The sequence below is a fragment of the Alexandromys fortis genome, unplaced genomic scaffold (genome assembly GCF_014885135.2).
Source record: "Alexandromys fortis isolate MF-2015 unplaced genomic scaffold, M_Fortis_MF-2015_v1.1 scaffold_56, whole genome shotgun sequence".
NCBI classification, from domain to species: domain Eukaryota; kingdom Metazoa; phylum Chordata; class Mammalia; order Rodentia; family Cricetidae; genus Alexandromys; species Alexandromys fortis.
This window is the reverse complement of record NW_026067935.1, coordinates 10640210-10654623: the sequence shown is the minus strand read 5'-3', so window position 1 is coordinate 10654623 and position 14414 is coordinate 10640210. Positions and strand designations below refer to the sequence as shown.

At 47.6% G+C, this 14414-nt stretch overlaps 1 protein-coding gene across 2 annotated transcripts; it reads left to right on the top strand.

The window, feature by feature from the left end:
* The first annotated feature begins 2348 nt into the window (after positions 1-2348).
* On the top strand, positions 2349-14080 carry Abcf3 (ATP binding cassette subfamily F member 3). 2 transcript variants are annotated; one of them, XM_050146296.1, is made up of 21 exons: positions 2349-2507; positions 2729-2876; positions 3000-3079; positions 4049-4095; positions 4321-4418; positions 4517-4639; positions 4762-5028; positions 5613-5693; positions 5783-5842; positions 5941-5997; positions 6091-6113; positions 6228-6283; positions 6388-6588; positions 6682-6758; positions 11554-11598; positions 11677-11809; positions 12708-12796; positions 12924-13015; positions 13195-13327; positions 13444-13531; positions 13617-14080. In XM_050146296.1, the coding sequence occupies exons 1-21, from the start codon at positions 2429-2431 to the stop codon at positions 13773-13775; spliced, it is 2136 nt and encodes a 711-aa protein (XP_050002253.1). In that variant the 5' UTR covers positions 2349-2428; the 3' UTR covers positions 13776-14080. The 2 variants fall into 2 exon arrangements, with proteins under 2 accessions (XP_050002253.1, XP_050002254.1); XM_050146297.1 differs by lacking the exons at positions 2349-2507; positions 2729-2876; positions 3000-3079; ... (1 more) ...; positions 4321-4418; positions 4517-4639 and having other exon boundaries at positions 4929-5028; positions 5588-5693.
* The last annotated feature ends 334 nt before the right edge of the window (positions 14081-14414 follow it).

Here is a 14414-nt window from a genome sequence, read left to right as displayed (position 1 = left end):
CCCCTGCAGCTGGAGTTGTAGGCAGTTTATAAGTTTCCAGATGTGGAAGCTAAGAACTAAACTTAGGTCCTCTATAAGAGCAGTGTGTGCTCTTAACTCCTGAGCCATTTCTCTAGCCCCTAATTATGTTTGGTTATTCATGTTAATGAGTATTTTGCCTGCACCACATGCATGCAGTACTCTCCAATACCAGAAGAGGGCATTGGATCCTCTGAGATCGGTTACAGAGCGTTGTGAGCAGTTGTGTGGGTTCTAGGAAACAAACCCCAATCCTTTGAAAAAGCAAATGCTCTTCACTTCTGAGCCATCTCTCCCAGCTCTGGGTTTTAGTGTGGTGTCTGTGTGTGTGCGCACATGTGGAGGCCAGAGGTCAGGGGTGAGCGTGCTCAATTGCCTTCCATCTTAATTGTCAGAATATTTCACCAACCCTGGAACTCTTGATTTGGCTCAGCTGATAAGCTAGTAAGCTCCAGCAATGGTCTTGTCTTTGGCTGCCCAGGGTGGTTACTTTGTGTGAAAAACAGTGGCCCTCACTTCATAATAAGGGTACTAGAGACTTAAAGCAAAGCACTTTATTTTTTTGACCTTGCAGAATCTGTCATCAGCCTAGAGAAGAGGCAAACATGGCTGGCTGACCCTCTGATTTGGCATCGAACAAAAATCCTGCCCTCTTTTTTTTCCTCTCATAGGCTGATATTCCAGAGAGTTACAGTCCTTTCCATTATCTTTCTAGCATTGTCCCCACCCAACTTGTGCAGAAGATCCCTCTGCACTTCCCTGATACATGGGCTCAGTTACGTAGCTCACCAACTTCTCAGTCCTAAGGTAAACCTGCCAGGTAGCAGGTAATAGCCTCTAGGGAAAGCAGGGACGTTGTACCTCGTGCTTACATGTGACTCATTGATGAGCACTAAGTATCCCTTATACTGGAAATAGACCATAAGCACTTATTCCTGACAGATGACTTTTTATTTGGATTAAATTCAGGTCCTTAATGCTTGCATAGATAGATTTACTGAATCATTTCTCCAACCCCTAATCTGTATTTACGGTAAAATGGTTATTAGATTAGATTTAGAGGCTCAATGCTGGTTTTGTGGTTGTGGGTGACCTTTTTTCTTTCTTTTCCTTCTGTGACAGTGTTTCTCTGTGTAGTTAGTCCTGGCTGTGTTGGAACTCCCTCTGTAGATTAGGCTGGTCTTGAACTCAGAGAGATCCTAGTTGCTGCCTCCTAAATGCGGGGATTAAAGGTGTGCACCACCACTACCCAGCAACCTTGAATTCTTGATACTGTCACTGCCTCCTGAATGTTAGTGTTACAAACGTAGGCCACCGCGTCCAGTTTTATGAGGTACTAGGGACCAAACACAGAGCTTCAGGCATGCTAAACAAGCACTCTACCAACTCAGGCATGCTACTATAGGCTTTTTAAACTTTAAACACCAAGACTGGCTCCCCATTGCAGTAATGTTTAAGGTGGATGAAAGAGCAGTCCAGTGTGGTGGCATATGCTTTTAATTCCAGTACTTGCGTGACAGACAAGGTTAGCTTGGGTTATCTGGAAAGACTGTCTCAGAAAAAGAATACGGGTGTAATTTGAGCGTATTAGAAAGAATTTTCATAGTGTTATCTAGAAACAAAATCTACCTGAGCAAATCGATGGGTGGTACTTTTACACATACCCAGATTCAGGATGTAAGAAAATCTGCTTTGTCTGTAGACCCAGATTAAACAATGTATAAAGGGCTTCTTGTTGGTCGGGTTTTCTGGCGGTGGGTGGTGGTGCCTTGGAGTGGTGGAAGAACAGAATAGCCTAATTCTCAATGACTTGGTTGAACACCTATGGAGTGTGAACTGAGCACAGAGCAGGCAGGGGAGAGTGGAAGGCTGGGTGGGCATCACCAAGCTGGCCAACTAACTGGACGAAACGAAACCGATAGACTGCACTGAGCTGCCGTGAGTCAGCAGAACGCCGAGGCCTAAAGGCCTGGGTGGGCGTGCAGCGGCTCGCGCCTGCAGGGAAGGCTCCAAGCTAGCAAAGCAGTTCATTTCTACGGCTGCCTGTCTCTAGGCGAGGCTCCCCTCCCAGCACCCACTGTGCTCGTGCTGATAAACGTCACGCGACTCCGCCACACCCCTCGATTCCATCTCTGTTTTCCAGAAGGCAGCGAAAACCGCACAGGTGATGAATATAGTCGTGAAGCAGGAATTGCGCAGGCGCAGAGGCCGCTGTGCCTGGGGACATCTCGGCGCTTGCGTGCAGTCCCGCTAGCCACGCCCCCTGGGCTCCACGCAGGCTTCTGCTTTCTTACGTCATTATTGCGCTTGCGCCTTGGAAGGAAGGGGGGGTGCGATTTCGGGGAGGGGGGAGGGCAAGGAGGCGGTCCTAGGCCTAGGTCTCATCACGACTGCGCAGACGGGATCCCGAATGAATATGGCGACTTGTGCCGACATCCTGCGGAGCGAGTTCCCAGAAATTGACGGGCAGGTCTTCGACTACGTGACCGGTGAGCGAAACGGAATTAACTGCCGGGGGAGGCTGAAGTGGAGGTCGTGAGGGAAGACTGAGGGTGGACAGTGCAGCAGACTGCTGTCTAGTCTCTCCTCTGCGTGACCTCTTATCTTGAGGGCCGGTGGGGTCTGGAGCCCCGAGTTGGCTGATTAAACACTGAGACTGCTCGCAATAAAGACACCCGATGACTTTCTTGTTATGCGGTACCTGGGCCAGGCGTCTTGCACAGCGGCAGCGCGGACTTCGAGTCTGTGGACGACCTGGTGGAAGCTGTCGGCGAACTATTGCAAGAAGTGTCCGGGGACAGCAAGGATGACGCGGGCATCAGGGCTGTCTGTCAGCGCATGTACAACACTCTACGCCTGTAGGTGCCAAGGGAAAGGAGTTGATGGGCAGAGGGAGGCGAATGGAGTACAAACGTGGGGGAAGGTCTGAAGGCTGTAAATCTTTTCTCCGAACTGACTGCTTTTTATCCCTACCCACGCAGGGCTGAGCCACAGAACCAGGGAAACAGCCAGGTGCTACTGGACGCCCCCATCCAGTTGTCAAAGATAATGGAAAACTACGGTGAGATGGAGGGGAGATTGAACTAGCTGCCTTATGCCTCCACCCCTATCCACCTGCTCCTTGCATCTCGGGACTCCCTCCATCTCTTCTACTACACAGCTTGAAGGAGCTTGTGGTATTTTGTGAACCTAAGAGCATGTGATGAGCCGGGCAGTGGTGCTCCGAGCATTACAGAGGCAGAGGCAGGCATGAGTTCGAGACCAATCTGGTCTACAGAGCAAGTTCCTAGACAGCCAGGGCAACACAGAAACCCTGCCTCAAAAAATAAAAACAAAAACAAACATACAAGAAAAAAAAAAAAAAGAAACTTGTGATGAAGGGTTGGAAGGTTCTCCAAGCTATTGCCTATAGTAGGAGGCATAGAGCCCTGAGCTAAACATACTTCGTTTTGCCAATTTTGTACTTTAACCAACAGCATGGTCTTGTAAGAGTACATCAGCCTCTGTCTTTAAATATGAGATCTTTTTCTTCTTTATTTCAAGGCGAATAATCATCTATTCCAGTGTCATAATACTATCCTGTTTGTTTGTTTTGTTGTTGTTTTTGGTTTTTGGTTTTGATTACAGGGTTTCTCTGTGGCTTTGGAGCCTGTCCTGGAACTAGCTCTTGTAGACCAGGCTGGCCTTGAATTTACAGAGATCCGCCTCCCTCTGTCTCCCCAGTGCTGGGATAAAGGCATGCACCACCATCGCCCAACTAGAAACAGGAAAGGGCAGCTTTGTTTTTGTTTTTTGTTTTTTTTTGAGACAAGATTTCACTGTAACTTTGGAGTCCTGGTACTTGCTTTGTAAACCAGGCTGGTCTCAAACTCACAGAGATCTGTCTGTCTGCCACCCGGGTGCTGGGATTAAAGATGTGCGCCACAACTGCCTGGCATAATTTTTCTTAGAAACTGTTCTTGGTTCTTGTTACCCCAAGTCTTCATTTCCCTTCCCTGAAGAAGGTGACTGCCTTTCTTCTCACTTACAGACTGTGACACCAAACTTCCAGGACTGCTAAAGAGGGAACAGTCCTCGGTGAGGAGCAGAAAGGGGAAGGGGCTGTGTCTATGGTGGGCGTGAGAGTTGACTGTCTAAATAGTGGATTTATTTGGGGGGGAGGGGTTTCTGATGTGTCTTCCTGCGAGTCTTTGGTTCTATATCATCATGGGTAAGCTGTAAGGGTTTGTTTGAAGTGGTCCCTGGAGTTCCCTTTCAAACCTGTACCCTAGTATGAGCTGGCTGTGTTTGGAATTCACTCAGACAGTGAATGCGAAGAAACTCGAGAAGGCTGAAGCTCGACTGAAGGCAAAGCAGGAAAAGCGTTCAGAGAAGGAAACTCTGAAGACCAGCAGCCCTCTGTGAGTTTAGGAAGAAGTACTCAGAAGGGAGCAGGACGGGTTCTGGTATTCAAGGACTGTCAGGAGCCCTAAAACCTGTCCATTTCTCCTTTTGTAAGTGTCTTGGAGGAGGCATCCGCTAGCCAGGCAGGCAGCAGAAAAGAGAGTCGGATGGAATCATCTGGCAAGAACAAGTCCTATGATGTGCGAATTGAGAACTTCGATGTGTCCTTTGGGGATAGGTGAGAGAATGACCAGGGGCATGATCTTTGTCATTAGAGGAGTATTTGGAACTATGGGGTGTTAACTTTCCTTTGCACCTGCTCCTGAATCACTCTTCACCTCTTTTCTGCCACCCCTTCAGGGTACTGCTGACTGGAGCAGATGTGAACTTGGCATGGGGCCGACGCTATGGGCTGGTGGGACGCAATGGTCTGGGGAAGACGACATTGCTAAAGATGCTGGCCACTCGGAGCCTGAGGGTTCCAGCCCATATTTCCCTGCTGCATGTGGAACAGGAAGTTGCTGGAGATGACACCCCTGCCCTGCAGAGTGTTCTGGAAAGTGACACCGTACGGGAAGACCTGCTACGGCAGGAACGGGAGCTCAGTGTCAAGATTGCTGCTGGCAGGTGAAGGCTTCAGGCTAGAGGGTACAAGCAATAGCTGTCTGTCCTGGTTGACTGGTGTTAACTTGACCCAAACTAGAGTTACTAGGGAAGAGGCACTTCCAGTGGAAAATGCCCTCATCAGATTGGCCTGTGGTGAAGCCTATGGTACATTTTCTTAACTAATGATTGTGGGAGGACCCAGCTCAGTTGTGGGTGGTGCCACTCCTGGGCTGGTGGTCCTGGGTTGAATAAGAAAGCAGACTGAGCAAGCCAGGAGAAACAAGCCCATAAAGCTGTGTTCCGCCATGGCTCTGCTCCACCTCCTACCTTGAGTTCCTTCCCTGACTTTCCCTGAGAGTTGTAAGTTAAAATTGCCCCTCCATGTTGCTTTTACCACAGCAACAGAAACCTGAACACTAAGACACTATCTTTTACAGAGTGTCTCCATAATTCATGGGGCCTCCCAAGTGAGCAGCAGAGCTTGGAGTTTGGCTTACGGACCTGAAAAGCCCTCTCTCCCAGTGGCCTGCCTTCCAACTTAGAGGGTGCACGACTACCTCTTAGACTGTCTTTATACAAGCTCTTTGGGTCTTTTTCCTTCCCAGGGCAGAGGGCTCAGAAGCTGCACAGTTGGCAGAAGTCTATTCCAAACTGGAGGAGATTGAGGCCGATAAGGCGCCTGCCAGGTATTTACAATTCCCACTTGCTTTCCTGTTCAGTTGCTGAAATGAGATTTGAACTGTTTCGATTGGAGTCTTCTCATTTTCATTCCCAGAGCATCGGTCATTCTCGCAGGACTTGGGTTCACCCCTAAAATGCAACAACAGCCTACCAGGTGAGTAAATTTGGCCATTCTTGGCTTTGAATGCTGCTGGCTCTGGCCCTGCTTGTCCTGATGAACACCCACCCCTAATGTGAGTCTGTTGTCATTAGGGAGTTCTCAGGTGGCTGGAGGATGAGATTGGCCTTAGCCCGGGCTCTGTTTGCCAGGTGAGTCTCCTGAGCCTGAGGATGTGAGCCTGAACATGCGAGCTGGTCAGTCTCCTGCCATAAAAACCTCATGCCTTGTGTTCTTTATCCTAGGCCAGATCTCCTGTTGTTAGATGGTGAGTCTGAATGAGCTGCTCCGACTTTGGAACTAGACGAGGATGATGACGTTCCTTTTTTTCTAGTTCTCCAACCCTTCATTCCCAAGTATGTGTTTCTTATTTCCTCTCCAGAACCCACAAACATGCTGGATGTAAGGGCCATCCTGTGGTTGGAGAATTACCTGCAGGTGAGTCTAACTACGGCTTTACGGTAGGTTTGGATAAAATTTGCCTCCAAGACACTGGGGGCCGGCTACCCTTCCAAACAGCCTCCCATCCTGTTGTTCCTCAGACGTGGCCCTCCACAATCCTAGTTGTCTCTCATGACCGCAACTTCCTGAATGCCATTGCCACAGACATCATCCACCTGCACAGCCAACGACTAGACGGTTACCGGGGGGACTTTGAAACCTTTATCAAAAGCAAGCAGGAGCGGCTCCTCAATCAGCAGCGCGAGTATGAGGCCCAGCAGCAGTACCGCCAGCACATCCAGGTGTGCAGGGGCGGGGGAGGCAGGACTGAGTCCCATCCCATCGGCATCAGTCGGTGGCAGTGAGGGAGCCTGATGAGTGCCCATTTCTTGTAGGTCTTCATAGACCGTTTTCGGTACAATGCCAACAGAGCGTCTCAAGTGCAGAGTAAACTCAAGATGCTGGAGAAGCTGTGAGTACAGAGTCCTCTTCCAGACACCGACTCCTTCATTTCCTCCCCTCAGTTTGTAAGCTGACCTTGCCTTTCCATTCCAGGCCTCCCCCCAGCCAGCAGCCAACCTCTACTCCAACCACTAATCTCAGCTAGGCAGCCACAAATTCAGACGTATTGTCTGCCTCTGTCTTATATCTGCTTTGTCTAGCCTTTCTTTCTCCCCGTACTGAAGTTTAAGACTAGTGCAGACTAAGCCTCACCTGTGTCTGATTTCCCTAAGAGCCATGTTTCCTAGGGTCATCATGTCATAATGTTAACACTTCACCACCTTTCGTGGTGGCATGATGCTCCATTTCATGACTTGAATACATTTCGTTTGTTGCGTCAGGTGATGGACATTAGGTTATTCCCATTTTGTTTTTAGGAATAATGAATGCAACTGTAAACTTTCTAGGGGGTGTGGGAGTCTGTAAGACTGACTGCCAGTTTACAAAAGTTCTCCTGCCTCAGTCTTCTGGGTGCTGAGATTACAGATGCAAGCCACCACAGCTGGCGTGCTGTGAACATGATTGTATTCGAGTTTTTTTTATTTTTTTTCTTTTAAAGATTTTTTTTATGTGTGGGAGTGTTTTGTCTACATGTATGTATGTATATAAAGTCTGTGTGTGTGTGTACGCCTGGTCAAGTGCCAGAAGTTGGAGGCGAGTCTCCTGGAATTGGAATTAACAGATGACTTTAAGCAACTATGTGGGTACTAGAAACCAAACCTGGGCCTTCTGCAAGAGCAGTAGGTGCCCTTAACCACTGAGCCATCCCTCCAACCCCCTATGTTCAAGTTGCTAAGCAAACATTTGTTTTTGCTTAGGTACCTGTCTAAGAATAGATTTGCTGTTTTACATGGTAATTTAACTTTTGAGAGGGTTTTGTTGCTGCTGCTGTTGTTAAAATGGTTTCACTGTATAGCCCTGGCTGGCCTAGAACCTGCTTTGTAGACCAAGCTGGCCCCAAATTCACAGGGATCCCTTCTGTCTTTACCTCCCAGGTGCTAGAACTAAAGCATTTGCCACGAGATTTTACCTCTACTGCTTAACTTTTAAAGGATCTGCCAGACTGGGTTTGTTTATTTGTTTTGAGACAGTTTTGTAGCTCAGACTGGTCTTAAACTTACTTGTTTGTTTTTGAGGCAGGGTTTCTGTGTAGCTCTGACTGTCCTGTAACTCAAAAAGATCTGCCTGCCGAGTGGCCTTAAAGTCTTCTGTAGCCAGTGATGACCTTGAACTCCTCATCCTCCTACCTCCATCTCCCAAGTGCTGAGATTATCCAGTTTGTGCATGCTGGAAATTGGAACTAAGACCTGTGCACACTAGGCAAGCATTTTAGCAACTGTTTTATATCCCTAGAGCCCTTCCAGACCAATTTTTTTTTTAATTCAGTAACTGTATACATTTATTTTATATGGGGCACACTACAAGTCTTACTAAAAATCCGACTACAAGTCATATCAGAATTCTTTTTTTTTTGCATCTTTTTAATGAATTTTTTTTCTTTTGTGGAGATTATAATCAAATCATTTCTCCCTTCCCATTCCTCCCTCCAAACCCTCTCTTATATGCCTCCTTGCTCTTTTTCCAGTTCATAGCCTCTTTTTTTTTTCATGAGTTGCTGTTACATGTGCATATGTACATGAATATATTCCCAAGTATAACTTGTTCAATCTGTATAATGTTACTTGCGTTTTCAGGGCTGACCATTTGGTACTAGATACCAGTTGGTGTGCACTTCCCTGGGGAAGATTGTTCCCTCTACTGTCAGTGTTCCTTGGTTGCCTATAGGTCTTTGTGTAGGGTTTAGGCTTGTACCCCCACCCCACCACACACACACACACATCCACACACACTTTGGCATGTCTGTTGACGTCATTCTTGTTCAACTCATGTTTGGGGGGTCAAATTGTTGAGACTTTATGGGTGTGCTTCTAACATTGCTAGGAAACAGTCTCAGAGCAAACTCCCTGCTCCTCTGGCTCTTAGTCTTTCCCTTCTTCCAAAAGGGTCTCTTGCGTGTTTTGTGGATGTATTGGGACTGGGTTCTACAACATTAGGCTTTGATTGGTTGTAGTTTTCTGTAATGGTCTCTCTTCGTTGCAAAGAGAAGTTTTCTTGGTGAGGAGGTGAGGCTAGACCGTGGAAAAGCACTTAGAAAGTCTGGTTGGGTAGAATAGTTGGATGCAATGCAGAAAGGATCTGTGGGTGGTTGCAGGTCCAGACCACTCTTTTTGTTTTTGTTTTGAGACAGTTTCTCACTTTGTAGCCCAGGCTAGCCTCAAACTTCAGGTACATCTGCTTCCCACAAGCTGGAATCACTTCCACTTTTGGCTCGTCAGATTATGTACTAAAACAGAGGTATTCGTTTATATGCCTCCTCCAGTATGGGAGCTGTCATTGTCCTCTATCTTTGCCAGCACTTGTTTTTAACTCTTACAGTCTTGGCCGCCCCAATAGTTTGGAAGCAACATCTCACTATGGTTTTGATAAGCAGTTCCATGACTAATAAAATTAGTCATTGAGGGTTTAATCTTGAAGGAGTCGTTCTAGAAATTCTGGGAGAGTAAATTCATAAGGCTTACAACTCTGACATGGAAACATTTATTATTATACCTTAAGGGTAAAAGCTACCAAGACACACTGGGGGCTGGAGGCATAGAGCTGTAATCTCAGAACTGGGGCAGGCCAAAGCCAAGGACTTCTAAATTCAAAACCAGCTCAGGCAAGCTGGTGAGACCTTTCCTCACATGTACAACATAAAGGAAGAACACAGATTTAAGTTTTTTAAAAGCTGTTGAAAGATGGGATTTGGGGTGGTTTTTTGTTGTTGTTGTTGTTTTTGTTTTTTTATTGGGGAACCATTCAGCCAGTACCCGCGGCAAACATGATGGTTCGCCCCAGGACTCATAGTAGAAGAAGGAATAGGCTCCAGACTTTTTCTGGGGTTTGTTTTTTGTTTTGAGGCAAGGTCTCACCATAGAGCCCTGGCTGGCCTCAAACTCACAGACGTACATCTACTCTGCCTCCCAAGTGCTACAATTAAAAGTGTGTGTCACCGTGGGCATGTCATTAATATTTTTTTAGAGCAGAAGAGATGTCTCAGCAGTAAAAGACATATATGTTGCTCTTGCAGAGGACATGGGTTTGGTTCTCAGCACCCACATGACAGCTCACAACTGTGTGTAATTCCAGTTCCAAAAGAATTGACACCTTCTGACCTCATGGGCATTGCATACATTTGGCATACAAACTTACATGCATGTAAAATACCCATACATATAAGAAAATAAATATTTTCAAATTTTTATATGTATATATTTTCAATGTATATGTTTTTAATTTTTATTTTGCTTTTTGTTTGAAGCTGCATACACTCTTTATGTAGTCTTAGCTAGCCTGAAACTTGCAATGTAGAACCTGTGGGGCTTGAACTCAGAGAGGTCTGCCTGCTTCTGCCTTCCAAGTACTAAGATCAAAAGCACCTAGCTTATATATGTATATGTATTTTAATTTTTTTTAATGTGCCTGCATGTATTTTGCCTGCATGGATGTCTGTGTGAGGGTTTCAGACCCATGGAACTGAAGTTACAGACAGCTGTGAGCTGGGTCCTGGGAACTGAACCCAGGTCCTCTGAAAGAATAGCCAATGAGCTTAGCCACTGAGCCATCTCTCCAGCCCCAAGTTTGTTTATTTTTTAAGCTACAAAAAAAGATGATTCTCTTTCTTAGAGATTGTGAGCTAGAAGAATACTTTGTAGCATTAGCTAATTGAAGGACTCGCAAGTCTTGTTTTCTCCAAGCATTTCCTTGTGTAAGAGGAACTGAGTTCTGTTTTTAAGTTTAGATAATTCTTGTCATTTAGTTGAGTCAGGTCTCTCTGCATGGCACAGAATGTTTATGTAAGTTGGCTCTAGGCCCCTAAATGGTAATATTGTGGGTATGTTACCACATTCAACACCAAGCTGAATTTTACTGCTTTTATTAGTGTGTGTTAATGATAGAGAATGGGTTTTGTTAGCCGACATGTTCCCTGGGCCCTTGAGAGAATGTTATGTCCCGTGGACATAATTCACCAGTTGCTCAGCACTCACCAGTTGCTTGTCCTCGGCACTTGACCAGATGGGAGTCTCTGCAGCTACAGACCGAAGCGGACTAACCTATGGGGATAGACATCGTTTAGAAGGCAATCTGATGGGCACGTCGTGATGTAACAAATAGCTGTAGCTGCCACACTAGAGCTTGTGACCTGCTTGGCCCCCGGTTTTGATCTGGTTTACAGCACAGATGTGAGGTGCTCGTATGAAGCAGGCCTCAATTCCTATCGAAAAGCAGTTAGTTGGTTAGTCCATAGTAGTCTTGCCAGTGGGCACACCTTACTTGGCCAGTCAGTAATGTAGCACATAACCATGACTAAGGACTGTTGATGGCAGTCCTCCCTCAGCAGCCTGCTTACCACCTCCCAGCGCCGAGGACCAGCCAGCAGGGCAGAAGCTTCGTCCCAGTTGTCTTGCTTTCTCTGTGCTATAAGCAGCCTAAGTCTTGTCGTGTTTCTGCATAGTGGGGTTCTTTACTCCTGAGTCATCATGACCTTTATACCGATGCCTACAGTTAGGATAATTGCGTGTGAGTGTGTGTGTGTTAGGATGATTGCACGTCTGTGTGAGTGTGTGTGTCAGGTTTCCTTGTGGTTTTTCCATTAATCCCACCCCCAGTGTTCTCTTTTCCACTTTCACATCTTGTTAAATAATCATTTTTCCATCTCTCCTCAGACCTGAGCTAAAGCCGGTGGACAAGGAGTCAGAGGTGGTAATGAAGTGAGTTCTAAGCCGGGGAGCTGATGGGGAGTCTCTCCTCCTGGCTGTCTCCACACTTGACACTTGCACCTCCTGCAGGTTCCCTGATGGCTTCGAGAAGTTCTCACCACCAATTTTGCAGCTAGATGAGGTGGATTTCTACTATGACCCTAAACACGTCATCTTCAGTCACCTGTCTGTCTCTGCTGACCTTGAGTCTCGCATCTGCGTGGTACGGTTGCTCCTCTGTTCTGTGTCCCGGGAGTTGTTTGTCTTAGCAGGTGTGGGTTGGACAATCCTGAGACGTTAGAAGGAAGAAAATTCCTTCTAAATTATACTTAGACTGCTGCTGTCCTCTGTAGTCACACAGGCCACCTCAGAGATGAGAAATCTGGCTCGCAGCATTCTATAAATATATAGAACAGTAGTTTACTGCTCTTGGTCTGCTTATGTCAGCCATGAGACATTAAAGCAAGACCGTAGGTCGTAAGTCAGGATTTAGAGTATGCTGTTCTATAGCTTGGTTTAGGAAATCTTCTCTCCTCAGAAGGGAGAGAAAGGCTGGGGAAATAGCTCAGCAAGTAGAAAGTGCTTTCTGCCAAAAGTGAGGGCCAGGATTAAGTCCCCAGAACTCATGTTACTGTTGAGTGCTCATGACAGCGCTCAATCCCTGTGTGCAAGGGTCAGAGACTAGGAGTCACCAGAGCAGGGTGGCTAGCCAGCTAGTGCAACTGTGAGCTGCAGAAAAATTTGAGGAAGACATCCTGCGTTGCCTTGGGCCTCCACATGCACATATTTGTACCCAGATGTACCCATGCATGGGGACACACCACTTCTGGTTACCAGAAGAAGTAACTCTTGCCCCTTGCAAGTACTCAAGTATCGGTTCCCTTTGTGGCTTTGCATGTGGTGGTAGTTCCTCGGAGGTTTTGGTTGCAAGGCTGGGACTACCCAGAGCCCCTCTTCCTTCCTTCCTTCCTTCCTTCCTTCCTTCCTTCCTTCCTTCCTTCCTTCCTTCCTTCCTTCCTTCCTTCCTTCCTTCCTTCCTTCCTTCCTTCCTTCCTTCCTTCCTTCCTTCCTTCTGTGCCCCACGCATGTGCACTCATTAAACATGCTCATGCTTCTTTCAGGTTGGAGAGAACGGGGCTGGGAAATCTACTATGCTGAAGCTGCTCATGGGGGACCTGACTCCTGTTCGAGGTATCAGGCATGCCCACAGGTAAGGACACCCCCCCCACACACACATACTCCCCACCCCGCCCTGCTGTGAACTGTACGCATTTTCTACACATTCAGCTGCCTGTACTACTCCACAGCGATGCCTTCTGTTTTCTTTTTGCCTCCAGGAATCTGAAGATAGGCTATTTCAGCCAGCACCACGTGGAACAGCTAGACCTGAACGTCAGCGCTGTGGAACTCCTAGCTCGAAAGTTCCCTGGTATGTTAGGGTAGGGTTTGCAGCAACAGCGTTTTAGCTGTCCTTGCACCTAGGCCCGTCTTCGGTCAGTCTAAGCAGCTTGCCTAAGTCTGGGTATAAGAGCATGGACATTGGGAAGAACGTAGGGAGTAGCAAAGGCTTTGGGCCAAGAGCCCGTCTGATGTGGGGGCCTTTTCCAGGGCGACCCGAAGAGGAATATCGACACCAGTTGGGCCGGTATGGCATCTCTGGGGAACTGGCCATGCGCCCTGTTGCAAGTTTATCTGGGGGCCAGAAGAGCCGGGTAGCCTTTGCTCAGATGACCATGCCTTGGTGAGATTTATTTTCTTGGGTTCTTGCTTCTTGCCCATTACAAAACGATTCTTTGATATTTGTGCCATAGGAATTCATTGTCTCCCATCTTGTAACTTCTGTGTTCTCCCTTCCAGCCCCAACTTCTACATTCTGGATGAGCCCACAAACCACCTGGACATGGAGACAATTGAGGCTTTGGGCCATGCTCTCAACAACTTCAGGGTGAGCCTGCTCTAGCCTGACTGTTCTTCCCTAGGCCTCAGCACCGCTTGAGCCATTCCCCTGAGTCTCCTGTTCTGTCTTTCAGGGTGGCGTGATTCTGGTATCACATGACGAGCGCTTCATCCGGCTGGTGTGCCAGGAGCTGTGGGTGTGTGAGAAAGGCAGTGTGACCCGGGTTGAGGGAGGATTTGACCAGTACCGTGCCCTCCTCCAAGAACAGTTCCGCCGGGAGGGCTTCCTCTAGAGCCCCCCGACCGAGTAAGGACTGTGCCTAGGACATGGACTGGTCTCACAAGACCCCTGAGCTACCGTATAGGCAACCAACTCCAGAGTTGGGACTTTCCCTATTTGGGGACAGCCTTATTTTCCAGATTTCTTTTCCTTTCAACTGGAGCATCCTCTGCACAATGTGGGGAGGCCTATCGAAGGGCTGGTGGAGACCAGCTCTGATGGAAAAGGGTAGGGGTGCCATCTGGGGTTATAAGTACCCGAATGCCCAGCGTGACAGGGCCCCACGTGGCTGCTATGTAAATTAAATATCCTCCTGTATCTCTCTTGCCTCATCTCTGTTCCTTCATGGGCAGGACTTGCCATGGTTTTCTGCTGTAGGTTCTGGGCTCTCTGATTGGTGTTTTCCTAGGATATAAATGTCATGCACACAGAGCAACGGAGTGCCAGCCTTCCTCTTGTTGGGAGATGGCATCTGTCTGGCCCTTGGGTGGGCTCAGGCTGGAGGAATGGAAAGCAGGGTTCTGGGGTTACCCTAGCCTAGATGTGGCCTCAGCTGAAAGCATCTTGGGCTCAGCTGTCTCAACCCCTGCTGCTTGGGATTTGAACTGATTCTGGAATCTGGCCTCATACATGGCTCACCAACTGCTCTCTC

What these genes read in the sequence shown, in the direction of transcription:
- Abcf3 (XM_050146296.1), top strand. Translation starts at nt 2,429, where the DNA reads ATGAATATGGCGACTTGTGCCGACATCCTGCGGAGCGAGTTCCCAGAA. An exon ending in GGTTGGAGAATTACCTGCAG is followed by an intron (nt 6,284 to 6,387) that starts GTGAGTCTAACT and finishes GTTGTTCCTCAG; the next exon opens with ACGTGGCCCTCCACAATCCT. An exon ending in TTGAGTCTCGCATCTGCGTG is followed by an intron (nt 11,810 to 12,707) that starts GTACGGTTGCTC and finishes TGCTTCTTTCAG; the next exon opens with GTTGGAGAGAACGGGGCTGG.